This window comes from Saimiri boliviensis, chromosome 6 (assembly GCF_048565385.1).
Source record: "Saimiri boliviensis isolate mSaiBol1 chromosome 6, mSaiBol1.pri, whole genome shotgun sequence".
Classification (NCBI taxonomy): Eukaryota; Metazoa; Chordata; class Mammalia; order Primates; family Cebidae; genus Saimiri; species Saimiri boliviensis.
Genome location: NC_133454.1, coordinates 38,872,096 through 38,900,060, shown reverse-complemented (window position 1 = coordinate 38,900,060; position 27,965 = coordinate 38,872,096). Strand labels below are relative to the sequence as shown.

Here is a 27,965-nt window from a genome sequence, read left to right as displayed (position 1 = left end):
ATAGTGAGACCCTGTCTCTAGTTATTAAATACAATTTTAGAAAGTCTTTAGACATAATCTAGTATAAAAATGAAGGCTTAAATGTGATATACATCTCTCTGCCAAGTGGCTATCACCTGTTTAGGCATCTTCAGTCATAGTGATCTTATTATGACAGAGAAATCTCTTTAAATTTATTGGGTAAAATTTCTCCAACGTTTATTAAGAAATGTACAAAAAATGAAGCAAAGAAGAAACTGCAAAAGAGATATAAATGAGAGGAAGCAAAATGGGCACTTATTAAATGTCTACTAAATGCACATTTGTGTTCATCATTCTACTAAGTTCTCACTCCCAAGATGCTCTTCCCTTTAGCAAACAAGTAAGTGAGCAAAGAAAGAAAGAACAAACAGCCTGGAGTGGTGGCTCACACCTGTAATCCCAGCACTTTGGGAGGCTGAGGTGGGGGAATCACGTGGTCAGGAGTTCAAGACCAGCCTGACCAACATAGTAAAATACTGTCTCTACCAAAAATACAAAAATTAACCAAGCATGGTGGCATGCACCTGTAATCCCAGCTACCCAGGAGGCTGAGGCAAGAGAATTGCTTGAACCGGGAAGGTGGAGGTTGCAGTGAGGCAAGATCATGCCACTACACTCCAGCCTGGGTGACAGAGAAAGACTATGTTGCAAAAAAAAACACAAACAAACAAAATGTGGTTATCAGGGAAGTGTCAGAGAGATGGGTGGTGGCAGGTGGCAGAAGGACTATAAAAAGTTTTACAAAATTTCTTCCTCTGAAAATGTTTAGAGTCTTGCCTACAAGCATTTACTATACACTAATGATGTGAGCAACACTCTACTTAACAAAGAAACAGAAAAGAAAGTAAAGGAAGAAAACAGAAGAGCATGAGCAGAGAATTTAGGATGGCTTCTGCTTTTCAACTTCAAAGCATCTGCTAATTTGAATTTAGGGAGGAGGAGAAGAGATCGAAAGAGAGTAAGACATGTGTAGACGACAAGGACAGAGAGAATTTCAGTCCAGTGAACAATGTAATTCATTTCAATTCTACAAGTATTTATGCAGCGGCTACATGGGTCCATCAGCCATTAATAAATTAGGTACAGAATTAAAACCAACCCAAAGGGAATATGCTTCCTTTTCACAGACCCTCTTTGTTCTATTCTGCCCATGAGGTTTTCCTCCTCAAGAACGAGCAAATCCACTACAGTCAATAGCAGGCATTTCAAGTCAGAATAAAAAAAAAAATCTCCCCTTTCAAATTTCCTCTAGATTATCTTCTATGTTTTGAGTATAATTGTAAATAGTATAGACTATAGCTATATATGTACAATTTCCTCTTACTTATATCTTTTATTTGCTTTTATAATGTTTTCCTTAAAATAAAACTGCTTTTAGAAGTTCTGCACAATTCTGAGTTTTACCAAGTCAGCCTACTTCTCTCAAAAACACAAACTGTCTAGTGAATTCCAGTCAATTTTTCCAGAGGAAAAAAAAATGCTCCAGTTTTCTCCTCTACCAAGACAGGAAGCACTTCCTGGAGATTAATCACTGTTTTGCCTTGCAAATTTGGGAAGGTTAAGAGAAATTAGTAAAGTAAGTAGGTTGTATCATCCTCGGAATTTGAAATTTTTGGAAATGGTCCTACTGCCATTTGGATGAAAGCAAGGATGAGTCAAGCTGCGGATGATCCAAACAAACACTGTCACTCTTTAAAAGCTGGGCTCCCGAGGGTGGACCTACAAGAGGCAGGCAAGACAGCAAGGCGTTGAGACAACATAGAGCTAAGCAAAGCTGGTGGAAATGAAGAGTCTTCCATTCCTACTTTTGCTCTGCATGGCAGTTTGCTCAGCCTATCCGTTGGATGGAGCTGCAAGGGATGAGGATGCCAGAATGGACCTTGTTCAGGTAATTAACACTTACTGACCTGGCCAGATGAGGAGCTTCCACACTAAGTTCAAACCATTCTGTGTTTCTTAAAACCCACACAAAATGCTTGAGCTTACAACGTAGGAGCAGTTCAGGAATAGAGAGTTATAGAGTGTTGGAAGTGGAAAGGGTCTCATCATCATACCATTTGGGCTTCTCTTATGTAGTAAGAAACAAAGGTCAGAAATGTTAGATGTTTTCTTAAAATCACACAACACCATAGCAGTAGCAGCACTGGGGCTTATGGCACATGAATAACAAGTGGAGAGTGGATGAACCATATCTTGCTTTGGAACATCTTTTTGTTTGTTTGTTTGTTTGTTTTAATGCAATGTAATTTTAGCTAAATATTTATGTTGCTAGTATCACATTACAAAATTTGACATTAGTTCAGCAAACTAGAGACTCCAAATAGATTAAGAAAAGTGAGCAACTACAAAAACTTAGTATAAATAGCTATAGCTAAAAATTGTAAGAATAACCTAAAAACTATACTTATTCTATTAGCAATACCTAGAAAACTACTACAACCTCGAAAAAGATGGGAAACAGTTTGTTAGAAGAAAGGACAGTAGTCCTGTTGTTAAAAAAATCCAAGAAATGCAGAAGTTCCTTGGGTTGGAGGTGACAGGGAAGCTGGACTCTGACACTCTGGAGGTGATGCGTAAGCCCAGGTGTGGAGTTCCTGACGTTGGTCACTTCAACACCTTTCCCGGCATGCCGAAGTGGAGGAAAACCCACCTTACATACAGGTAATGATTCAGAGAGGGTTTCACAAAAGAATAGAATTTTATAAACTATATCATAGGAGAAAATAGCAACTGCTTCAATTTTTCTCCTACAGGATTGTGAATTATACACTAGATTTGCCAAAAGATGCTGTTGATTCTGCCATTGAGAAAGCTCTGAAAGTCTGGGAAGAGGTGACTCCACTCACATTCTCCAGGCTGTATGAAGGAGAGGCTGATATAATGATCTCTTTTGCAGTTAGAGGTAAAAACAAACAAACAAACAAACAAAAACACATGAAATGCAATGAAATGCATCCATTTATCTATCTGGTGTTTTTGTACTGCAAAAACCTCAAAATGGATCCTCATTACCTACCTTTCCAATAATTTTTTTTCTTACTAGAACATGGGGACTTTTACCCTTTTGATGGACCTGGAAAAGTTTTGGCTCATGCCTATGCCCCTGGGCCAGGGATTAACGGAGATGCCCACTTTGATGATGATGAACAATGGACAAAGGATACAACAGGTCAGTTATACATCTCTCAGAGTGATTTTGATGTTAATTTTTTATTTTTGGAAATATCTTAATAAACCAAGAATGCTCAAGAAATGGGATGCTCTGGATTTGCCAGTGGATCAGGGATCAGCAGAATATGTATTTGTTGTAATTATTATTGAAAACATTTTCAGATGCTTTAACAGTTTGCCTATACTGGTAAGCAACATAGAAAATATAAGGAAATATCATTACGCATTTCTTTCTTTAATGACTGTGGATCTTTGTGGTCTAAGGGTCGCCATTATTAAGAAAAATTTCTCATTATATCAAAATGCAAACATTCAAGGGATAGCGTATTGCACTGGATCTAAAATGGGCTCTGGATATTGCTCATGTCATTTCCTCCATTTGCTTCTTTACTCTTCAAACCAGAAATCAGAATTAAATTTCAGAAACTGAGATTCTCTTTTTTTTTTCTGTCTGAGGCATTATTTTAGTACTTCTAAGTTAAAAGAATTTTTAAGGACTCATTCTGAAGGAAAATACTAACTCCCAAATACAACGTTTTAACTGCTTAGGTAGAAGAATGTTTCTCAGTTCTTAACTGTATATTTTGGGGAATGACACCAAAGTTTTCAAAAAATTAGCTAAAACAATACTACTTCTAAAAAATAGGAAAACAATACTACATCTGAAGTTTAACTGGGATTTAAAATGAAAATGTAAAACTCTGCAGGATGTACAAATGTGAGTGTAATGCTGGATAAAATTCTTGATTTGGTTGAGTTAATTAATTCTTGCAAAGAAACCTTCCCGCAAAATCTCAAATGAGATTTTTTCCTATCACAAGTTACACAAGTAGTACTAGCAAAAGTAACATAGTAATTACTGTATTGATTATAATTACTCAATGCCTCCCAATTTTAGCATTTATGGGTGCTTTTAAAAATAAGAAGGAAAAATTTTTGAATAAAGCCAGCGTTTGTGTATTCTAAATCTCTTTTGTGACAAATGCTAGACATGATTGGGCATGCTGTGTTTTAAACCAATTTTTCAAATTCTATGACATCTATCATTATGCATGTTTTTAGTCTCAACGTGTACTTCATGATGATGAGGCTGAGACATTATGAATTAAGATGAATATAGTTTCCTTTAACTGAGACTGCAAATGGCAAATGTAAATATATTAAAACAGTGTTTAACTTTGCATTGACAAATGAAGATAAATATTTGATATGCTAAACAAGTGGGTTCATTCCATTCCTTAATACAAAAAAAGGCCTGATTCTTCTGGAGTTAATATGCTTGTGAGGCTGGGGGTGGGTTCAGGGATGTGGGAGCAAGTGAATGTAACTAGAAAATCAATCTCAAAGATTGATTTCAACTGTGAGTTTTAAAATACACTTAGCTTTCCATTAAGTGTGCAATTAGTCAATTGTTCAATTAACCAACAAATAAGGTGAAAAAAGCCCTGTGTGAGTCCAAGAAGTAACAACCAATACAATGTACATCAGACCTGTATAATGTACATGTATATAAAAAGTAAGTGACTATTGTTTTTGAATTCTTAAATAGGGACCAATTTATTCCTTGTTGCGGCTCATGAACTTGGCCACACCCTGGGTCTCTTTCACTCAGACAACACTGAAGCTTTGATGTACCCAGTCTACAACCCACTCACAGATCTGACTCGGTTCCACCTGTCTCAAGATGATGTGAATGGCATTCAGTCCCTCTATGGTGAGTGATGCTGGGAAAATTAGCCATTGTGGCTTTGCAATGAAGGTCTTTAGAAAAGCTTTCAAATGCTACATAAAGTATTTATGGTTTAGTTTAAAGCACTTTGAGGATGTTTGGAAAGCATACAAATTGGCATATATTGAAATGTATCACATTTCTCCTAATGTTCCCCTTCAGGACCTCACCCTGGTTCCCCTGAGAAACCTCTGGTGCCCAAGGAAACTGTCCCTCCAGAAACTGAGACACCAGCCACATGCGATCCTGCTTTGTCCTTTGATGCCATCAGCACTCTGAGAGGAGAAATCCTATTCTTTAAAGACAGGTCAGACTGAAAACTTATATTTTCCTCTCTATCATTTTAATCTACAATGCTTGGAAAGGAAAACAAACAGAAACTTCTGAGCTTGAAATCATTTAGATATGGTACTGCCTTTTCCCACGTTTTCCTGAAACTGTCAGGTTCATTTTTGAAGGCTCAGGATGATCTGGTTCTTGTCTTCTAATTGTTATTTCCAAATGCCTTAAGCCACGGTTGCTTTTCAAAAGGCATGAGTAGATCTTTCGAATAATAATTTTATTTTTACTTCCTTCAAAAATGACATCAGGATCAACATTACATTTAATCAATTAATTTACTTACTGATGGATCAATATGCACATGACATTCAAACAGCACAAATTAGAAGAAAACTAACAATTTTAGTTCCTAGTTCTCCCTGTATTCATCCACAGTCAAGACTTTGTGCATCCTTCGAGAACCATTCTATGTGTATATAAGAATATATTTATACAGCATGTACGCATACATACACACTGCCTATCTTTCTGAACAGCATGTATACTGTTTTGCACTCACTGCGGGTAGTTAAAGCTCATCCTAGGATAACTCATTTGCATGAAGAACAAATTTTCTTTCATAGAAGACATTACTCTGGAACCTATGACAGAAGACTCACTGCAGTCTTCTGAAGAAAAAGGAAAGAAATTTTCTAATGGCAATATACCTTATTTCTATTTGTCATCCAGCCTAGAAGATGAGAAAATGGGGGAAGCCGGGTGAGGCAAGATGGTGAGGAAAATATTCTAAAGGTAAAAGACTGTGTTTTAATTTACATTTCTTTTTACATATCTTTTAGGCACTTTTGGCGCAAATCTCTCAGGAAGCTTGAACCTGAATTGTACTTGATCTCTTCGTTTTGGCCCTCTCTTCCTTCAGGCATGGATGCCGCATACGAAGTTACTAGCAAGGATCTTGTTTTCATTTTTAAAGGTAATTATTCTATCATCATTTCTTTAACTTGCCAAAATAAGCCCTCTCACAAGAAATTGAACAACACTTTAATTTTCTCTACTACATCAAGTTCTGGTTAGTACAGTAGTCAAAGGTAAGAAGTAACAACCAGGGCTGATATTATTGTACTTATATTTTATAGATGATAAAAATAAAGAAAGAAAGATAAATTACCCAGAGTTGTAAATTTTCTCGTTTGACCTTGGTTCATTCATTCAGTCCGCAAATTTTTGCTAAAAGCCCACTATGAGCTGGTGACTAAATCTAAAATTTGGGCTACTTCTTTACCATGATAATCAAAGATGCTAAAGTGTATTTCTAAAGCTAAAAGGCTTAACTGTTATAATTCAATATGACTCTGAATTATTGATATTTAACAGGAAGTCAGTTCTGGGCCATCAGAGGAAATGAGGTACAAGCTGGATACCCAAGAGGCATCCACACCCTAGGTTTCCCTCCAACCGTAAGGAAAATTGATGCAGCCATTTCTGATAAGGAAAAGAAGAAAACATACTTCTTTGTAGAGGACAAATACTGGAGGTGAGATGCAAGAGAAATGACTTTGTATAGAGCCTAATTATGAAAATTATTGTTTTTTTTCCTAAGGAAATCCCCCACCCCAACCTTAGGCCTGCTTCTCTCTAAGGAGGAAGGATGGGACTTCAGACAAGTGTGGGAAAGTTCTTACTTTAAAACACAGAAGCACCATAAGCTCTCCTGCGTTGAGTCCCAAGTGCAGTTTGCTGGTGCTGTTGCCCCACCTGTCTGGAGCCCACTTTTCTCTCCTCAACCCATTCAAATCCTGCCCATCCTTCAAGTCCTAGCTCAAGTCTCATCACCTCCATGAAGCTTTCCCTCGTGAACTTTAGTTAGACTCAACTGGGAAAATGTCCTGAGAATCCAGGCCACAATTTAGCATTCCCTTTCCATTGACTTATGATTCAGCTCACTGTCTCACTGTATGTTTACTGTCTCACTGTGTGTTTGTCTTGTCTTCCTAACACTACTATATGATTTTGAAAGGCTACCTCTAACCTCACCCATTCGTTACCTCTGCTTGATAATGACAGCACATTTAAGAGATGATAAGCAACGGTAGTCCAGTTTACGGATACGTAAACCCGCAAACAAGCTGATTCCTGGGTCATCTGCCCAGACTTTGAGACATCGAGGCTGACCATCTGTTATCTGACCCATGAGCTAAAAACACACTTAATTTGCTTCTAATCCTAATCCCTTTTCCCAGGAGGCCACCATATAAGACTTAAATGTGCAGGGTGGGAAGAGCAGGTATAAATTAGCCAATCGTGGTAGGAAATTTTATATATATGTTCACGCTTTCATGTCTTTGTGACAGAAAGATGAGTAAGGTTCTTTCTGTCTAGGCTTAAGAAGTATGATGACAAACAGCATGTGCTACATATAGCAGGATGCTAACCCTGTTCCGGATGGAGATATGGCTTTAAGAACTGTTCGCAGTACCATTCAAGTCACATATTTCTATGGTCCCAAATATGCTTGGCATTTATTTGCTGTACTTATGCAGTTTAGTGGAAGTCCACATTAAATCTAACATGATTTCAGAAGTTTGGTAACATGGCCTCTATGCAATCCTGAGCTATCTTTTACTTGGTACAGATTTGATGAGAAGAGGCATTCCATGGAGCCAGGCTTTCCAAAGCAAATAGCTGAAGACTTCCCAGGGATTGACTCAAAGGTTGATGCTGTTTTTGAAAAATTTGGTAAGAGAATACTTACCGTTTTGGCCATGGTGCACTTGAAACATTTATGATATCAGAGGGAAGAGGAGCATTGAAAGTTTTTAATAACAAGTTTTTTTTTTTAAGGCCAGTTGCCTCCAAAATTTTGATTCACCTATATTCATACTCATTATAGAACTACTTCACGAAATAACTTGTTTGGAATCATAAAGATAATTACACAAATTTCACCACTTTACCTTATACATGCATATAAAATCATAGTGTTTGAGTGTCACTTACTCACATCCAAAGCTAAAGTGAAGTCAAGCTCGACTTTCAGATTACCATGTTAGCATAAAAATCCCTTCAAGTGGTGCGGCCAGGTTTAATATTGGTTGGCTGGCCTTCTCCACCCCATCTTATTGCTGCTACTAATTCCCACGGAGATTCTTTTTCTGCCTTTCCTGAGTTGTCAGTCATTGACTGTGCTGGTCATTTGCAAATATCTTTCTATGTGCCCAAAGTTTAATAAAGAAGCTTTTTTTTCTACTCACGGTAGGTGAGTGGAGGCTGATCATCTTTATTGAAAGGTAACCCGATCACCATGTTTGCAGAGCATTAAAGGGTCCTCTGGCGTTTTGAAATAGTTGCTGTGCTTCTTAGGCTGCAATGTGGGAAAAGGGGAGATTTGTTGAGAAGAAAGAAATAGGTAATTAGAGTTTCCAAGCAAGCGGAGAATGTTATCTGATTGGAAGCAGAATAATCTTGTAACTTGGAACCTTGCTTTGCTGTCAGACAGAGCTGGCACAGAGGGCTGTCTCCAACCTTCCTTGCTAAGTAACCTTGAGCAAGCATTGAAATCTGTCTAAACCTCAACTTGCTCAATCTGTAAATCAGGTTAGATATACAACCTCACAGGGTCATTGCAGAAATAAATTAAAATAAATTCATGTAACATGCTTGGCATAGTCCCTGACAAAAAGCAAAATCTATAAATGCTTTCCATTTTTAGTTCTTTATGATTCTGAGTTTCACATATTGTCAAATATCTTTATTTGAAAAAATATCTTACTATTTCCCTTGTCTGTATTTGCAGGGTTTTTTTATTTCTTCACTGGATCTTCACAGTTGGAGTTTGACCCAAATGCAAAGAAAGTGACACACGTTTTGAAGAGTAACAGCTGGTTTAACTGTTAAGAGAGATATGTAGAAGGTACAATATGGCATTTTAAATGAAGCTAATAATTCTTCACCTAAGTCTCTGTGAATTGAAATGGTTTGTTTTCTCCTGCCTATGCTGTGACTCAAGACACACTCAAGGGAACTTGAGCATGAACTGTGTATCTTGCCCGTCATCTTTACATTTTCACAGGGCATTCAAACGGGCTGCTGCTTAGCTTGCACCTCATCACATGAAGTGATGTTTCCCAAGAGAAAGAGAAGCACCCATGTGCAACAGACAAGCAACTGTATCTATGTAGACTATTTGCTTATTTAATAAAGATGATCTGTCAGTTATTTTATTTTATTGTTGTGCTGTGTTTGTTTGTTTCAAGGGCAAGTTGTTCTAACAATTTGGGCACATTATGGGCTGAGCATCTCAGCCAATACACTAGAGTCTCCATGACTTGGGGTTCACAATGGGTTCCAGAACTGCAGAGAATCTACCACTTGCCCTCCTCATGAGCCCTGCGAACAGAATGCTTATTTCTACCACCTAGACATTTTATGTGTTCTGACATACCTAAGGCAAAAAATCTAGACAGGTTGTCACATCATAGAGGAGGAACAACTGTGAAGGGAATTCTGTAATCATAGCAAATTGCCTCATTTGGACACTTCATTTCACAGTGTGAGGAAATCAAACTTGTTTTTCATCTTTTCCTTTTACTTATATATTCCCTCCGTGCAGCCCCACTCCCCTGATCTAGCAAGCAAACTTCCTCATATCTACTCTATTGACACATTAAAAATACTCTTGTACTCATTTTGTATCTGCCTGTGCCTGAAGGTAAATGCCCATTGAAAAATGGCCGTTCTAACATTGGTTTATCATCCATAAGTAATGTCTCTAGCACAATGGTACATGGTAAGAGCTCATTCTCTTTTTAACTTATCCATTCATCTAAGAGTAATTTACAAATCATATCCCATGTGCCAGGCATTATGCCAGGTTGCAGTCATAAAAACCTGAAAATGATGGACACAGTCCCCTGCCCTCACTGAAATTATAATCCAGCAAAAACAATATATGTAGACAACCACAAATATAAATAAATATAAAATGAGAAAGCAAGACAAGAGGAAAAAAGAGTGAAAAGAAATGAACAAAGCCTCCAAGAAATATAGGTTTATGTGAAAAGATCTAATTTATGCTTGATTGGTATAACTAAATATGATGTGGAGAATGAATCCAAGCTGGAAAACACACTCTAGGATATTAACCAGGAGAACTTCTCAAGCCTAGCAAGGCAGGCCAACATTCAAATAAAGAGAACTCCACAAAAATATTCCTCAAGAAGAGGAACACCAAGGCACAAAATCGTCAGATTCACCAGGGTTGAAATGAAGGAAAAAATGCTAAGGGCAGCCAGAGAGAAAGGTCAAGTCACCCACAGAGGGAAGCCCATCAGATTCACAGTGGATCTCTTGGCAGAAACCCTACAAGCAAGAAGATAGTGGGGGCCAATATTCAACATCCTTAAAGAAAAGAACTTTCAACCCAGAATCTCATATCCAGCAAAACTAAGCTTCATAAGTGAAGGAGAAATAAAATCCTTTATGGATAAGCAATTACTGAGAGATTTCATCACCACCAGACTTGCCCTACAAGTCCTCCTGAAAGAAACCCTAAGCACAGAAAGGAACAGGTACCAGCCACTGCACAAGCACTCCAAATGGCAAAGACCAAAGATGTAATGAAGGAAATGAGTCAACTAATGGGCAAGAAAAACAGCCAGTAACAAAATGGCAGGATCAAATTTACACATAACAATATTAACATTGAATGTAAACAACCTAAACACCCCAATCAAAAGACACAGACTGGCAAATGGGATAAAAAGTCAAGACCCATTGGTGTTCTGTATTCAGGAAAACCAGCTCACATACAGAGACACATATAGACTCAAAATAAAGAGATGGAAGAAGATTTACCAAGCAAATGGAGAACAAAAAAAAGCAGGGGTTGCAATCCTAGTCTCTGATAAAATGGACTTCAAACCAACAAAGATCAAAAGAGACAAAGAAGGGCATTACATAAAGGTAAAAGGATCAATCCAACAAGAAGAGCTAACTATCCTAAATATATACATATCTAATACAGGAGCACCCAGATACATAAAGCAAGTCCTTAATGACCTACAAAGAGACTTAGACTCCCACACAATAATAGTGGGAGACTTTAACACTCCACTGTCAATATTAGACAGATCAACAAGACAGAAAATTAACAAGGACATCCAGGACTTGAATGTAGAGCTGGACCAAGTGGACCTAATACACATATACAGAATGCTCCACCCCAAATCCACAGAATATACATTTTTCTCAGCACCACATCACACTTACTCTAAAATTGACCACATAATTGGAAGCAAATCACTTCTCAGCAAATGCAGAAGAACGGAAATCATAACAAACAGTCTATCAGACCACAATGCAATCAGATTAGAACTCAGGATTAAGAAACATACTCAAATTCACACAACCACTTGGAAACTGAACAACTTGCTTCTGAGTGTCGACTGGATAAACAATGAAATGAAAGCAGAAAAAAAAGATGTTCTTTGAAACCAATCAGAATGAAGGCACAACTTACTAGAATCTCTGGGACACCTTTAAAGCAGTCTTGAAAGAGAAATTTACAGCAATAAATGCCCACATGAGAAACAAGGTAAGATCTAAAACTGACACCCTATCATCAAAATTGAAAGAGCTAGAGGAGGAAGATCAAAAAAACTCAAAAGCTAGCAGAAGACAAGAAATAACTAAGATCAGAGCCTAACTAAAGGAGATAGAGACACAAAAAAACCCTTCAAAAAATCAATAAATCCAGGAGCTGGTTTTTAAAAAAGATCAACAAAATAGACAAACCACTAGCCAGACTAATAAAAAAAGGAAAGAGAGAAGAATCAAATAGATGCAATTAAAAAAGATAAAGGAGATATCACCACTGATCCCACAGAAATATAAACTACCATCAGAGATTACTACAAGCAGCTCTATGCACATAAACCACTAAACCAAGAAGAAATGGTTAAATTCCTGGACACTTGTACTCTATCAAGACTAATCCAGGAGGAAGTTGAAAGCCTGAAGAGACCAATAACAAGGGCTGAAGTTGAGGCAGCAATCAATAGCCTACCAACCAAAAAAAGTTCAGGTCCAGACAGGTTCACAGCTAAATTCTACCAAACGTACAAAGAGGAGCTGGTTCCATTCCTTCTGAAACTATTCCAAACAATATAAAAAGGCAAAATCCTCCCCAACTCATTTTATGAGATCAACATCATCCTGATACTGAAACAAGGCAGAGACTCAATTGAAAAAGAAAACTTCAGGCCAATATCCATGACAAACATCAATGCAAAAATCTTCAATAAAATAATGGCAAACCGAATGCAACAGCACATCAAAAAGTTTATTCATCATGATCAAGTAGGCTTCATCCTGGGGATGCAAGGCTGCTTCAACATACGCAAGTCCATAAATGTAATCCATGACATAAACAGAACCAAAGACAAAAACCACATGATTATCTCAATAGATGCAGAGAAGGCCTTGAACAAAATTCAACAGTGCTTTATGCTAAAAATTCTCAATAAAGTAGGTATCAATGGAACATATCATAAAATGATGAAAGCTATTTATGGCAAACCTACAGTCAATATCATAATGAATGGGCAAAAGCTGGAAGGATTCCCTATGAAATCAGGCACCAGACAAGGATGCCCTCTCTCACCACTCCTATTCAATATAGTATTGGAAGTTCTAGCCAGAGCAATCAGGCAAGAAAAAGAAAAAAAGGGCATTCAATTAGGAAAGGATGAAGTCAAACTGTCTCTATTTGCAGACGACATGATTGTATATTCAGAAGACCCCATCATCTCAGCCCAAAATCTTCTCAAACTAATAAGCAACTTCAGCAAAATCTAAGGATACAAATCAGTGTGCAGAAATGACAAGCATTCCTGTATACCAGTAACAGACAAACAGAGAGCCAAATCAAGAGTGAACTCCCATTCATAATTGCTATAAAGAGAATAAAATACCTAGGAATACATCTAAAAAAGGATGTAAAGGACCTCTTCAAGGAGAACTATAAACCACTGCTCAATGAAATAAGAGAAGACAAAAACAGATGGAAAAACATTCCATGCTCATGGTTAAGAAGAATCAATATCATGAAAATGGCCATACTGCCCAAAGTAATTTATAGATTCAATGCCATCGCCATCAAGCTACCAATGACCTTTTTCACAGAACTGGAAAAAAACACTTTAAACTTCATATGGAATCACAAGCCCGCATAGCCAAGACAATCCTAAGCAAAAAGAACAAAGCTGGAGGCATCACACTGCCGGACTTCAAGCTATACTACAAGGCTACAGTAGTCAAAACAGCATGATACTGGTACCAAAACAGAGACATAGACCAATGGAACAGAACAGAGGCCTCAGAAGCAACAGCACACATCTACAACAATCTGATCTTTGACAAACCTGACAAAAACAAGCAATGAGGAAAGGACTCCATGTTTAATAAATGGTGTTGGGAAACCTGGCTAGGACTGTGCAGAAAGCAGAAACTGGACCCTTTCCTGACACCTTACACTAAAATTAACTCCAGATAGATTAAAGATTTTAAGCATAAATCCTAACACCATAAAAATCCTAGAAGAAAACGTAGGCATACCATCCAGGACATAGGCATAGGCAAGGACTTCATGACTAAAACACTAAAAGCAATGGCAACAAAAGCCAAGATAGACAAATGGGATCTAATTAAAATTCTGAGTTTCTGTACAGTAAAAGAACCCATCATTAGAATGAACTGGCAACCAACAGAATGGGAAAAAATTTTTGCAGTCTACCCATCTGACAAAGGACTAATATCCAGAATCTACAAAGAACTAAAACAGATTTACAAGAAAAAACAAACAACCCCATTTAAAAGTGGGTGAAGGATATAAACAGACACTTTTCAAAAGAAAACATCTATGAAGCCAACAAGTATATAAAAAAAATGCTCATCATCACTGGTCATTAGAGAAATGCAAATCAAAACTACATTGAGATACCATCTCACACCAGTTAGAATGGTGATTATTTAAAAATCTGATTGTTCAACACCCACCTATGAGTGAGAATATACGGTGTTTGATTTTCTGCTCTTGTGTCAGTTTGCTGAGAATGATGGTTTCCAGGTTCATCCATGTCCCTACAAAGGACGTGAACTCATCGTTTTTGATGGCTGCGTAATATTCCATGGTGTATATGTACCACATTTTCCCTATCCAGTCTATCGTCGTTGGGCATTTGGGTTGGTTCCAGGTCTTTGCTATTGTAAACAGTGCTGCAATGAACATTCGTGTGCACGTGTCCTTGTAGTAGAATGATTTATAATCCTTTGGATATATACCCAGTAATGGGATTGCTGGGTCAAATGGGATTTCTATTTTTAGGTCCTTGAGGAATCGCCACACTGTCTTCCACAATGGTTGAATTAATTTACATTCCTACCAACAGTGTAAAAGTGTTCCTATTTCTCCACATCCTCTCCAGCATCTGTTGTTTCCCGATTTTTTAATGATCGCCATTCTAATTGGTGTGAGATGGTATCTCAATGTGGTTTTGATTTGCATTTCTCTGATGACCAGTGATGATGAGCATTTTTTCATATGTTTGTTGGCCTCCTGTATGTCTTCTTTTGTAAAGTATCTGTTCATATCCTTCGCCCATTTTTGAATAGGCTTGTTTGTTTTTTTCTTGTAGATCTGCTTTAGTTCTTTGTAAATTCTGGATATCAGCCCCTTGTCAGAACACATGGACATAGGGAGGGGAGCACTACACACTGGGGTCCGTTGGGGGGAAATGGGGGAGGGGTGGGGGGTGGGGAGGTGGGAAGAGATAGCATGGGGAGAAATGACAGATACAGGTGAGGGGACGGAATGCAGCAAACCACACTGCCAAGTGTGTACCTATGCAACAATCTTGCATGTTCATCACATGTACCCCCAAACCTAAAACGCAATAAAAAAAAATCTGGAGACAACAGATGCTGAAGAGGATGTGGAGAAAGAGGAACACTTTCACACTGTTGGTGGGAGTATAAATTAGTTCGACCATTGTGGAAAACAATGTGATGATTTCTCAAGGATCTTGAAATAGAAATTCCATTTGACCCAGCACTCCCATTACTGATTATATACCCAAGAACTATAAATTGGTCTACTATAAAGACACATGCACACATATGTTCATTGCAGCCCTGTGTACAACAGTAAGACCTGGAACCAACCCAAATCCCCATCAATGATAGACTGGACAAAAAAATGTGGCACATATACACTATGGAATACTACATAGCCATAAAAAATGATGAGTTTGTGTCCTTTGTAGGGACTTGGATGAATCTGAAAACCATCATTCTCAGCAAATTGACACAAGAACAGAAAACCAAACACCACAAGTTCTCACTCATAGGTGGGTATTGAATGATGAGAACACGTGGACTCATGGAGAGGAGCATCACATACTGGGGGCAGTTGCAGAGTGCTAGGGGAGGGACAGCAGGGGGTGAGGAGGGTGGGGAGGGATAACATGGTGAAAAATGCTGGATATAGTAGGTACCTATGCAACAACCCTGCATGACCTGCACATGTATCCCAGAACCTAAAGTTTTTTAAAAAAAAGGAGTTATAAAGAGAAAAAATAGACTTCTTTGATAGAATAATAGGAGGATCTACTTTTAACTAGACAGTTTTAGAAGAACTTTTGAGGGAATGTCGTTGAAGAAAATTTTGAAGGGAGGTGTGGAAACTAAGTGGGGAGATGATGGCTTGGGCCATGTGAGCACACCGGAGAGTTAGAGATGAGAGTAGAATATATAGACATGAGGACTATATATATAGACAACAGGACTCAGTGATGGGTTAAATATGAAGTTTGAGAGAAAAGGAAATGTTCAGAGTAATTCCCAGATAGCTTGCTTGAGCCTAAGAGTTGATGGTGACAGCGTTTACTGAGATGGGGAAAGACGGAGAGAAGAAGGTTTGTGAAAGAAGGGCAAGAGTTAGGATGGATTGTTTAGGTTTGCCTATTTTTGAAATGTCTTGAAGATTTTCAAGCACCCACAAGCTAAAGGAATCTGAAATGCAAAAGAGAGGACACACACACACACACACACACACACACACACGAAACATATATGTACATGGAAGGTTTTAACATTGAGATTATTCTTAAAGCCCGAAGTATGGGAGAGATCATATGGGGAGATTTTAAGACAAAACTAATGAATAGCAACATTTGGTCCCAAAATATGGCATTTCTTTATTTTTAAAATTACCCAATTTTATTTAGTTTATTTCTAATAGGTACTACCCTAGCCACAACACAAAATCCAAAAGTTAAAAGACATTATGTAATATAAACAATTTTCTTCCCACCCGTTTCCAACATCTAATTCCTTTTCTCAGTGGTAACCAAGTAGATCTTTTTTGAATCCTTCCAGAGCTATTTTATTCACACAGGGCATTAATATAAACTTTCAAAATAAAAATGGTACCATACAAAATCATACTGCCCTGCTCTTTGATTTCTTTTACTTAATATATCTTAGCAGCTATTCCACATTAGTACATGTAGAATTGCTTCATTCAATCTTTTTCTTTTTAAGGCGCACTTAATTTAATACCAAGAGTGCAATACAAAAGGCCCAAATACAATGAGAAAACACATTTGTCCATTAACACCAACAATAATGCTCTTTTAACACATGCCTGTTGAACGGAATGGAGATTTAATAAAGTTCATTCCTGAAAAAAATATCCCAGTGAGTCTTGCCACAGCCAATATCCTATCTGGTTGTGAAATGAATGTCTATAACTCAGACAGCTTAAACCTGAAGTTTGATACCACACCTTCATGTTTGCACAGTTCTCAGTAAGATTACAGTATTTATAACTATTCAAAGGCAAATTATTGATTAAAACCACATTCAAGACTCAATAATTCCCATAAATATGTACAGTTACTAAGGATCAATTAAAAAACACTCAAGCAAGTAATATATAGCCCCAAACTAAATGGCCAAAGATATGAACTACTTATATATGACAACTAATATTTTATTTTCTGTGACTATTAAAGGTTGGTTCTTAGCAAATAAACCATTTAAAGGCAAAATTCATCTCATTTGAGTTTTGACCTAGCAGTTCAATAATGATGAAGTCCACAGTCTTACTGGCAAAACCAGTATGTTGAAAATTCCTCATTTAACATCTAGATAAGTTCTTGGAAACTGTGATTTTAAGCAAAGGGAAGCATAAGGAAACCATTTTTACCACAGGCTAACTGATATAAACAAGAGTTAAACTTCTATGGCATATTTCTAAGTCACAAAAACATCACCAAACTTCTAAATAAAGACCAAAACACTTCTAAATAGTAAACACTGTAGACCTGGCATGGTGGCTGACACCTGTAACCCCAGAACTTTGGAAGGCCAAGGCAGGCAGATCACTTGAAGTCAGGAGTCTGAGACAAGACTGGCTAACATGGTGAAACCTCATCTCTACTAAAAATACAAAAATTAGCAAGACCTGGTGGCATATGCCTATAATCCCAGCTACCCAGTGGGCTGAGGCAGGAAAATCGCTTGAACCGTGAGGCAGAGGCTACAGTGAGCTGAGATCACGCCACTGCACTCCAGCCTGGGCAACAAAGTGAGATTCCATCTCAAAAAAAAAAAAAGTAAACATTGAAATAAATGTGAGTTATGCATACATTTAAGAGAAATTAATAACAAAAAAAGTAAGATAATTATTTATACTCTTGTTCCAATTCAAAGTGTCAAGTGGCTGGAGCCCATCCTAGCAGCTCAGGGCACAGCGTGAGAACCAGTGCTGGATAGGACTCCACTCCATCATCGCAGGGCGTGCTGACACCCAGTCACTCACCAGACTGGGACCATGTAGACAAGCCAGTAAGCCTCATGTGCACGGCTGTGGGATGTGGGAAGTACCCAGAGAAAATCCGCATAGACACAGGGAGAACTCGGAAACTCCACACAGACCATGGCCCTGACCAGAAATAGATTTTGTTTTCTCTTCAACGTTATAACTAACCCATGTTATTTGAGGACCTACTGTTTAGAGTTTCTAAGTCACTATGCTCAAGGCTAAGAGCAATGCATAGTCCATTTTTCCATTGTACTGGAATTTATGTTCAATACATGATTTAAGGTCTCCAAATTTTCATTTATACAAACTGTCCAAAGACACTGTGAGCCTTAGGACCTTGTTTCTCCTTCTATTTTCTTCAAACAGAAACATTTCTCATGTATCTACATGTTCCCAGAGAGGAGTTTTTCAGAGGTGTTCACTTCTTGACGACAGTGCAAGTCTACCAGGCCTCTGAAGCAAGGGGCATGGCTCCTTGCAAGAGCAGAAGTGCAAGGTTCATGGTAAGTTTCACATTAGCCATTAGGAGCCGGACAGTACAAGAATGTGGCTTTTATCCTTTCCTCTCAAAAATTCTGAGTGTTGGTGTAGAATCGAGTAGCTGGCTGTACCCTCAATGACTTTGTAGTAGTGGGACTGTCAGGGAAGCCTTGACCGAAAATATGACTGGAGAGTTTACCTAGCAGGCGTAAACTTCCAGGCACTCTGTTCATCTGGGGCTTGTTCCAGCTTGTCTTCAGTCAGGGCCAGTACACCTTTCATTTTTGGGAAACAAGTTGATGGCTGGGTCTACCATTGTTGATCAGGCCAAGCCGGATAACGAGATTTGCTGGAGGTACTGGATTCGGGTAGGGCACCTCGCATCTCCTGCCTCTTGTCTGCTAGTCGCATCCCAAGGACGTTTTCCCCGTGCACACTCTTGCTGCTGTTGCTTTAGTTTTCACTGGAGTAAAGGTCAACGTTCTTGCCTCTAAAGCTTGCGCATGTGTTTCATATTGTTTCCATCTCAGAATTCATTCATCTGGTGCCATCCGTTTGATGTCTGTTTCGCTCAGTCTAATCCTTTGGGGAAGAGGTTTTTTTTTGTTGGTCATCTTGAATCCAAAGTGTCGCCTCCAAGATGTGGCCGTGGATCCCCACTGCCAGCACCACCAGGGAGCAAACGAGGGGGTGCCCACTGCCAGCGGAGCCCGATTCGTGGGACCTCACCCTGGTGCTTCCTCGGAGTCTGGCGCCCCTCCGTGGCCACAGGACTCCGCGAGCGCCTGCCTCTTGCACCAGCAGGCTCAATGAAAGAAATACGTAGCTTATTCAGTCTGGGGATTGAATAAATAAATTTATACACAAAATAAATGCAAAAACCAAAAAAATAAAATGTTAAAATAACAAAAAATACATGAATTTGAAGTAAGTGTAAGTATTAAAAGAATATAATTTTATAACATTTGAATATATTTTATATTTAAAATTATAATATATTTAAAATAAAAATAAAACATAAATCAAATAAAATTGTGTGCATCAGTAGATAATTTTCAGTATTCAATGTATAAGTACCTTATTTTTTAATATTTTAGTATAATATCCAATGCTACAATTAATATCCTCAAGCACATTGCATATCAGATGGAAAGTGTAATCTTCAAAGGCTGAGCAGAGATAGAGGAGCAGGAAAACGATTGCTGAATTCTGCAACATGAGGGCTATTGATGCTCTTTATAACAGCAGTGTTGGTGAACTGACCGAGTTGAATTCTGATTGAAGCTGGTAGAAAAGTTGGCAAGTTAAGATGTTTTTGGCTGTAGGTAGCAGAAAGCCCCAACTGATATAAAAATAAGGAATTTTCTGGTTCATACTACTTAAAGTACAGCACTAAGGCAGGTTTTAGTTTCAGCCTGATCAGAGTTCTGGTGCCGTCGCTCTGCTGCTTTCTTGATTCTGTCCTCGTGTCAGTTTTACTTTGAGGCTGTCTTTTCTCACGGCAGCAGTGCAGCTACGTTGTTTAGTGTCCAGGCATCACACCTACTTAGAGCACCACCTTCAACCATGAAGTGACAGTTCTGAGTGTCCTCCTGTTTGGAACATCCCTTGCCATGTGGTCATCCTAGACTAATCACCATGGCAAGGAGGATCAATTTCACTGCAGTCATGCTTCTGTTACACAGTGAGGTGAGGGAAAGACATTGAGTCAACAATCTCTGTCCATCTATCCATCTACTACAAAGAGAAACTGGGATGTGAGAACGTCGAAATAACAGACATAAATAATTCTTAGGAGATGTTGTGCTGAGAAGGAAGTAGAAAATATTTTCTCTGTGCTATCAGACCTGATTCATAGTTCTTAGGCATGTCTTAACTGTTAGGCTGGTGTTTGATCTCAATAATGCAGAAATGTAAGTTTAGAGTAATTCAGTTGCATTGCCATAATCACATAGTAAGTACATAGCTAGGATCTAATTTCACATCCTTCTAGATTCAAAGATGATGTTCTTATTTTGTCTAGGGACTGAGACAATAAATTAGCCTGGCTGCCTTATCTTTTTAGTTTTGACTCTACTCTGAACTAGAGGTTCTGCAGTGTCATACCACATGACCACATTGGGGTTGGTTCTTCCTCAATTCTGCAGTTTAAAATCCCTACAACCCAAGGGTCAGGGTTCTTTTGAGTCTGATATCTAGCCCTGCTAAATTTCTGTGTTCTGTCCTAAATTGTAATGGACAATGGAGAACCTCACACCAGCTACTCATCTGTAAATTTCCCCAACCAATCTTGTTCCAGAAATGTTTGTTTGTTCCAGGTATGTTTTTGTGCTGATGAGCCTTTCACCTGGGCTTGACATCAAGCAGCTGCTAAGCCCCAGGGACCAGACTTACAGCCCATGTCAGGACAAGACCAGCCCTAAAGGTGACTGATGCTGAATCCCAGAATGATATTTGATAGCTGGCTCAATTCCTCCTGCCTCAGGCAGGTTTATTGGAGCACGTTTCCATTTACAGGAAATCATGCAGTGACACTATACTTGAGGGGGCATTAGCCTGGTGGGGGCAGGGGAGGAAAGCAGAAGCTGGGAATATGGTTTGGACTCAGCAATAAACCAACAGAAAGATGGGTTCGACACAAATGAGAAAATAAAAGATAAAGTACAGAATCTCACCAGTTAGTGAGCAGATAAGAGGTGATCATTAAAAAAATCTGGTGACAATAGATGCTGGAGAGGATGTGGAGAAATAGGAACACTTTTACACTGTTGGTAGGAAATTAGTTCAACCATTGTGGAAGACTGTGTGGCGATTCCTCAAAGACCTAGAAATAGAAATTCCATTTGACCCAGCAATCCTATTACTGGGTATATAGCCAAAGGATTATAAATCGTTCTACTATAAGGACACATGCACACGAATGTTCATTGCAGCACAGTTTACAGTAGCAAAGACCTGGAACCAACCCAAATGCCCATCGATGATAGACTGGACAGGGAAAATGTGGCACATATACACCATGGAATATTATGCAGCCATTGAAAATGATGAGTTTGTGTCCTTTGTAGGGACATGGATGAACCTGGAAACCATCATTCTCAGCAAACTGACACAAGAGCAGAAAATCAAACACTGCATGTTCTCACTCATAGGCAGGTGTTGAATGATGAGAACACATGGACACAGGGAGGGGAGCACTATACGCTGGGGTCTGTCGGGAGGAAATAGGGGAGGGACAGCGGGGGGTGGGGAGTTGGGGAGAGATAGCATGGGGAGAAATGCCAGATATAGGTTAAGGGTAGGAAGGCAGCAAATCACACTGCCATGTGTGTACCTAAGCAACAATCTTGCATGTTCTTCACATGTACCCCCAAACCTAAAATGCAATAAAAAAAGAAAATGTAATATATAATATGCTAGAAAGAAATTAATTCCCACTTGAAAAAAAAAAGAAGCCCATCATCACAAATCAAACAACATGGAGATTAGCCTTGATCCTACTGTGAAGGAGCACAGTGGGAAAAGCGCATTGAACCTACTCAGATCTGGCAGGAATAACTTGTGAAAGCAGCTTTCTGTAAAACTGAAGAAGTTGGCAGGGCTTAGTTATAAGAAAGTATCCAGCTCGCTAACCTGACATTTGGGTAGAATCATTCTGGAAGCAGCACAAACATCCTTTGCCTTGATTTACAATCACTGATAACAATCTGTGTGTATAACTTTAGTGGCTGTAGTGGATGTAAATAGTAACTATCTTTTCTTTGGTTGGGAGCAAATTAGCTAGTTCTGGAAGGAATATACGTATGCACATTTATATAATGTATATTATACATAATGTATATAATGTCTGTTATACATACTGTTACATTATATAATGGAATAGTGAAAATCTATTATATTATACATAATGTATATTACGCACAATGTACATGTTTATTATATATAATGTATATTATATATAATGTATATATGCCATATAACATTTATGTGTATTACATATTTATATAATGTATACATATATAATGTATGTTATATATAACTTATATCAATAGAGATGAATATGAGTGAGACTTGTTTAAGGAATGTTATTATGCTGTATTATGCTTTGTAGGCACTGCTATTTTGAAAGTTTTCTGTTTTTAAGATGTTTCAAAAGTGCATGAGAACTTGAGATTCAATTGATTCATTTATTAAATTACTAAGCATTACTTAAGTGTTTAGAAATATCTGGCTTATTGAGTTTTAAGTCTGAATAATAGATTTGTATTATCTGAAAAAATTAGCTACATTAAAATCATAATTTGAAATTTTGATTAAAATATTACTTATGAATCAAATGGCATTAAATGATTAAGGATAATTTATTATTTGAACTGTATGAATCAATAAATATTAATCAGAAATAGTGAAAATGATTGTACTTATTTTTATACAAATATACTAGATTGATAAACAGAATAACAAGATTAGAAAGCTGAACTTAAAATATTAAGAAAATTTAGGATTTAACTCTCTAGTAAGTGGAATATTAATTATTATAAAAGTAAAACTCTAAGCATTAACAGGCATGCAAAAAAGTCCCCCTTAGACATTAGCAAATCCAACTGAAAGGCTAATGTATATTACTATTGCTATCTTAACACAGAAGGAAAACAAATACTTTAAATATACAATCTCATTTAATTCTCACCTATGAAGAAGATGATATTGAACTTTTTTACAAATATAGGGATTTCTAGAGAGATTGCACAACATCCTCAAGGTCATATAGATGGTAAATGGCAGAGCCAGAGATCTAATCTATCTTGCCTGACACCAAGCTTATGTTACATCCACTTTGCTGCCTCTCTGTTCTTCAAGTTAACTTGGGTTGACCTGTGATACGGTTTGACTGTGTCCCTACCCAAACCTCATCTTGAATTGTAGCTCCTGTAATCCACATGCATCATGGGAAGGACCTGTTGGGAGGTAATTGAATCATGGGGGTGAGTTTTTCTAATGTTGTTCACATGACAGTGAGTAAGACTCATAAGATTTCATAAAGGGAAGTTCCCCTATGCATGCTCTCTTGCCTGTGCCATGTAACATGTGCCTTTGCTTTTCCTTTGCCTTCTGCTATGATTTTGAGTCATCCTCAGCCATGTGGAATTGAGTCCATTAAACCTTTTTCCTTTATAAATCACCCAGTCTTAGGAATGTCTTTACTAGCAGTGTGAGAACAGACTAATACAGTAAATTGATATCAGTAGAGTGGGGTGCTACTGTAAAGACACCCAAAAATGTGGAAGTGACTTTGGAACTGGGTAACAGGCTAGGTTGGAACAGTTTGGAGGGCTCAGAAGAAGATAGGAAAATGTGGGAAAGTTGGAAACTTCCTAGAGACTTGAAGGGCTCAGAAGACAGAAAGATGTGGGAAGTTTGGAACTTCCTAGAGACTTGTTGAATGACTTTGACCAAAATGCTGACAGTGCTATGGACAATAAGGTCCAAGCTGAGGTTGTCTCAGATAGAGATGAGGAACTTGTTGGGAAATGGAGTAAAGGTCACTCTTGTTATGAAAAGAGACTGGTGGCATTTTGCCTCTGCCCTAAAGGAATTTTGAACTTAAGAAAGATAATTTAGGTTATCTCAGGGAAGAAATTTATAAGTGGCTAAGCATTCAAGAGGTGACAGAATATAAAGATTTGGAAATTTTGCAGGCTGACAATAAGAGGAAAGAAAACCCATTTTTCTAAGAAGAAATTCAAACCTGTTACAGAAATTTGCATAAAACAAGGAGCCAAGTGTTAATGACCAAGACACGGGCTTTGACTGTGAGTAAAATGAAGGTGTGCACTGGAAGGTGTGGAGCAGAAGAGCCCCTGGTGCTCTGCTAGATTAGATTGTGTGGGAGAAAGGGTAGATGCACAGATATCTATGAGGAAGCTACTGCAGTATTCTGGGTGGGAGAGGACGGTGACTCCAATCAGGAAGGGAGCAGTGGGAGTGGTGAGAAGGATATGTAAGAGGGTAGAACCAGCAGGATCTAATGACAGACTGGCTGGGAAGTGTGAGAAAGAGAGGAGTCTACGATGACTTCAAGTCTTTTGGACTGAGCAACTGGCAGGATGAAGCTGCCAAGTTGCCATCACCTGAGATGTGGAAGGCTGTGGGTGGAGCAGTGAGTAGGGGGAAGATTAGAAGTTTTGGACACACTGTATGTTTGAGAGATCTATTTAACATCCAAGTGGAGACATTGGATAAATCAGGATGCAGTTTAGGGAAAAGGTCTAGATTGGAGACATAAATTTGGGAGTTATTAGCACACAGATGATTTTAAGGCTTGAGACTGGATGAGTTTAACAGTATAGTAAGAATAAAGAAGTGAAGAGCTCCAAGGACTGAGTCCTGAGGCATTTCAATATTGAACTAGAGAACATCTGCAAAATAAGTTTATGTTTTACCACTCTTCCTTTGTACTAGAATGCAACATCACAATCATTAATTGAATAATGCAGGATAGCATATATTATATATAAACTATATAACCTATAGAGATTGTATGTATATAATCTATAATTATATATATAGATTGCTGCTTCTTGATATTTGTGAGACTCAAAAGTATGAATTATAATATTTATATATATTTATATACATGTATATGATATTTATATACACGTGATGTGCTTGTGAGGTGGACAGTTTGGGACAGGAAAGTGTGAACCCTGCAGAGAGGCTCTAAGGATGTGCAAGTGATGAGTGGAGGACTGTTTCAACTCATCTCTTTCATTTCTCAAGGGAGGAAATGAGGGAGAAGCAATTGGAAAAGAGAAAGGATTAAGATAGCAAAATATAATGACATTAGGAAAGTAATCTAGATTGATCATGTAGCAAGTGCGCAGGGGACAGGGAAGAGAGTGGCATCTGGGAAGAATATCCGGAGTCACCAAGGTTGAGACTAGAGAACCTGCAGGAGGGTCTTCATTCCTCAAGGATTAGAGGCTGAGAGAGCTTCAGTCAGTCTAAGAGGCAAGGCCAGGCTTAACATCAAGCAAGGACAGGGATGCTCGAGGTTGCTTGATTTGTGTCCATCACATTCATTCATTGCTGTATTCATTCCTTAAACAGAACATTTACAGAATGTCTGTAATTGCTAGGCACTGTGCCAGGGGTAAAAATATATTTGGACAAGATTCCTGCTTATACTCTAGCAGGAGAGACAGAAAAGTGAACAGGCAAGCAGGATACAAGATATGAGTACTGTTTAGTGCAGGCACACAGAGCTGGGGAAACACATTGCAACTAACCAGGCTTAGGAGATTATGGAAGGATAGTTGACGAAGTACATTTAAGCCAAGACCCAAAGGGCAAATGCTTAGTAAATCAAGGAAAGGAGGAGTGGTATCTCTTCCAGATAGAGGGTATAGGATGTGTAAAAGCCAGGAAAGGAGAGAAAACCTGAATTTTTATCTACGTCAACTTCTTAGCAGGGCATCAAAGCCCTTCATAATTCCAGCGCTGGTTACTGCTCCATCTTATCTCTTATTATTTCCTACCCTAAATGCTACACTCCAGCCATTCTGTACCACTTGGAGTTCCCAATATGTACCAAGCTGTCTTCTTTCTCTAGTCCTCAAGGTCACTGTGCCCACTGCCTGGAATACTTTGAATGATATGTTTGGTATACATGCCCATTTGTTTTTCATTCTCTGACATGTTCTCCAAAGTCCACATGGATGTGGCAGACCTAGGCAATAATGCTTGTACCAGCCAGCAACTTCACCACTGTGGCTCTAGCTGATTGGATTAGAGAAGAATACAATAATAAAGCAGAGCCTGTCAGATGCTGTATCCCAGAATTAGAAATGATAAACCATAAGACATGCCCAAAATAGAATTCATAAAATCACCTAGGATTGGAACCAGAATTAGGACCTTGGAAAGTCCTAGTCACACACAGGCTGATGTTACAGCTGGGAGCATCACTTTGAAGAGGCCTACAGTAAGAAAAAATAGCAAACATTCAGGTCAAGTCTAAGGACATGTAAGGAAAAGAGAGAAACACAGAGAAGGTGGAGAAACCAGCACAGGCTGAAAATTCCAAAAACCAGAATGCCTATTCTCTTCTAAAGGATCACAGCTCCTCACCAGCAAGGGAACAAAACTGGATGGAGAATGAGTTTGATGAATTGACAGAAGGGGGCTTCAGAAGGTGGGTAATAACAAACTCCTATGAGCTAAAGGAGCACGTTCTAACCCAATGTAAGGAAGCTAAGAACCTTGAAAAAAGGTTACAGGAACTGATAACTAGAATAACCAGTATAGAGAAGAACATAAACGACATGATGGAGCTGAAAAACACAGCATGAGAATTTCGTGAAGCATAGACAAGTATCAACAGCCAAATCAATCAAGTGGAAGAAAGGATATCAGAGATTGAAGATCAACTTAATGAAATAAAGCACGAAGACAAGATTAGAGAAAAAATAATGAAAAGGAATGAACAAAGCCTCCCAGAAATATGGGACTATGTGAAAAGACCAAACCTACATTTGATTGGTGTACCTGAAGTGATGGGAAGAATGGAACCAAGTTGGAAAACACACTTCAGGGTATTATTCAGAACTTCCCTAACCTAGCAAGGCAGGGCAACATTCAGATTCAGGAAATACAGAGAACACCACAGAGATATTCCTCAAGAAGAGCAACCACAAGACACATAAGCATCAGATTCACCAAGATTGAAATGAAAGAAAAAATGTTAAGGGCAGCCAGAGAGACAGGTCGGGTTACCAACAAAGGGAAGCCCATCAGACTAAAAGCAGGTATTTCGGCAGAAACCCTACAAGCCAGAAGAGAGTGGGGCCCAATATTCAACATTCTTAAAGAAAAGAATTTTCAACCCAGAATTTCATATCCAGCCAAACTAAGTATCATAAGTGAAGGAGAAATAAAATCCTTTAGAGACAAGCAAATATTGAAGGATTTTGTCACCATCAGGCCTGCCTTACAAGAGGTCCTGAAGGAAGTACTAAATATGGAAAGGAAAAACGGGTACCAGCCACTGCAAAAAACACACCAAAACGTAAAGACCATCGACACTATGAAGAAACTGCATCCACTAATGAGCAAAATAACCAGCTAGCATCATAATGACAGGATCAAATTCACACATAACAATATTAACCCAAAATGTAAAAAAGCTAAATGCCCCAATTAAAAGATAAAGATAGGAAAATTGGATAAAGAATCAAGACCCATCGGTGTGCCGTATTCAGGAGACACATCTCACATGCAAAGACACACATAGCCTCAAAATAAAGAGATAGAGGAATATTTACTAAGCAAATGGAAAGCAAAAAAAAAAAAGGGTTGCAATCCTAGTCTCTGATAAAACAGACTTTAAACTAAAAAAGA

The 27,965-nt window shown here is 38.3% G+C and overlaps 1 protein-coding gene and 1 long non-coding RNA gene across 2 annotated transcripts in view; one reads left to right on the top strand and one right to left on the bottom strand.

Annotated features, from left to right (window-relative positions):
• LOC141584820 (uncharacterized) overlaps positions 1–8,560 on the bottom strand; it is a 218,387-nt gene extending 209,827 nt beyond the window's left edge. Inside the window, exon 1 of the long non-coding RNA XR_012518020.1 lies at positions 8,455–8,560. This is a non-coding gene — a long non-coding RNA (uncharacterized LOC141584820). The remainder of the gene's footprint in view (positions 1–8,454) is intronic.
• On the top strand, positions 1,734–9,423 carry LOC101051562 (stromelysin-1). Its single transcript, XM_003923768.4, has 10 exons — positions 1,734–1,909; positions 2,438–2,682; positions 2,775–2,923; positions 3,065–3,190; positions 4,742–4,906; positions 5,084–5,228; positions 6,043–6,176; positions 6,578–6,737; positions 7,836–7,939; positions 8,997–9,423. The coding sequence occupies exons 1-10, from the start codon at positions 1,805–1,807 to the stop codon at positions 9,095–9,097; spliced, it is 1,434 nt and encodes a 477-aa protein (XP_003923817.3). The 5' UTR covers positions 1,734–1,804; the 3' UTR covers positions 9,098–9,423.
• The last annotated feature ends 18,542 nt before the right edge of the window (positions 9,424–27,965 follow it).

Excerpts from the sequence above, each read along its gene's own strand:
- LOC101051562 (XM_003923768.4), top strand. The coding sequence starts at position 1,805 with ATGAAGAGTCTTCCATTCCTACTTTTGCTCTGCATGGCAGTTTGCTCA. Across the intron at positions 3,191-4,741 it reads ATGGACAAAGGATACAACAG|GGACCAATTTATTCCTTGTT; the intron begins GTCAGTTATACA and ends ATTCTTAAATAG. Across the intron at positions 4,907-5,083 it reads TGGCATTCAGTCCCTCTATG|GACCTCACCCTGGTTCCCCT; the intron begins GTGAGTGATGCT and ends GTTCCCCTTCAG.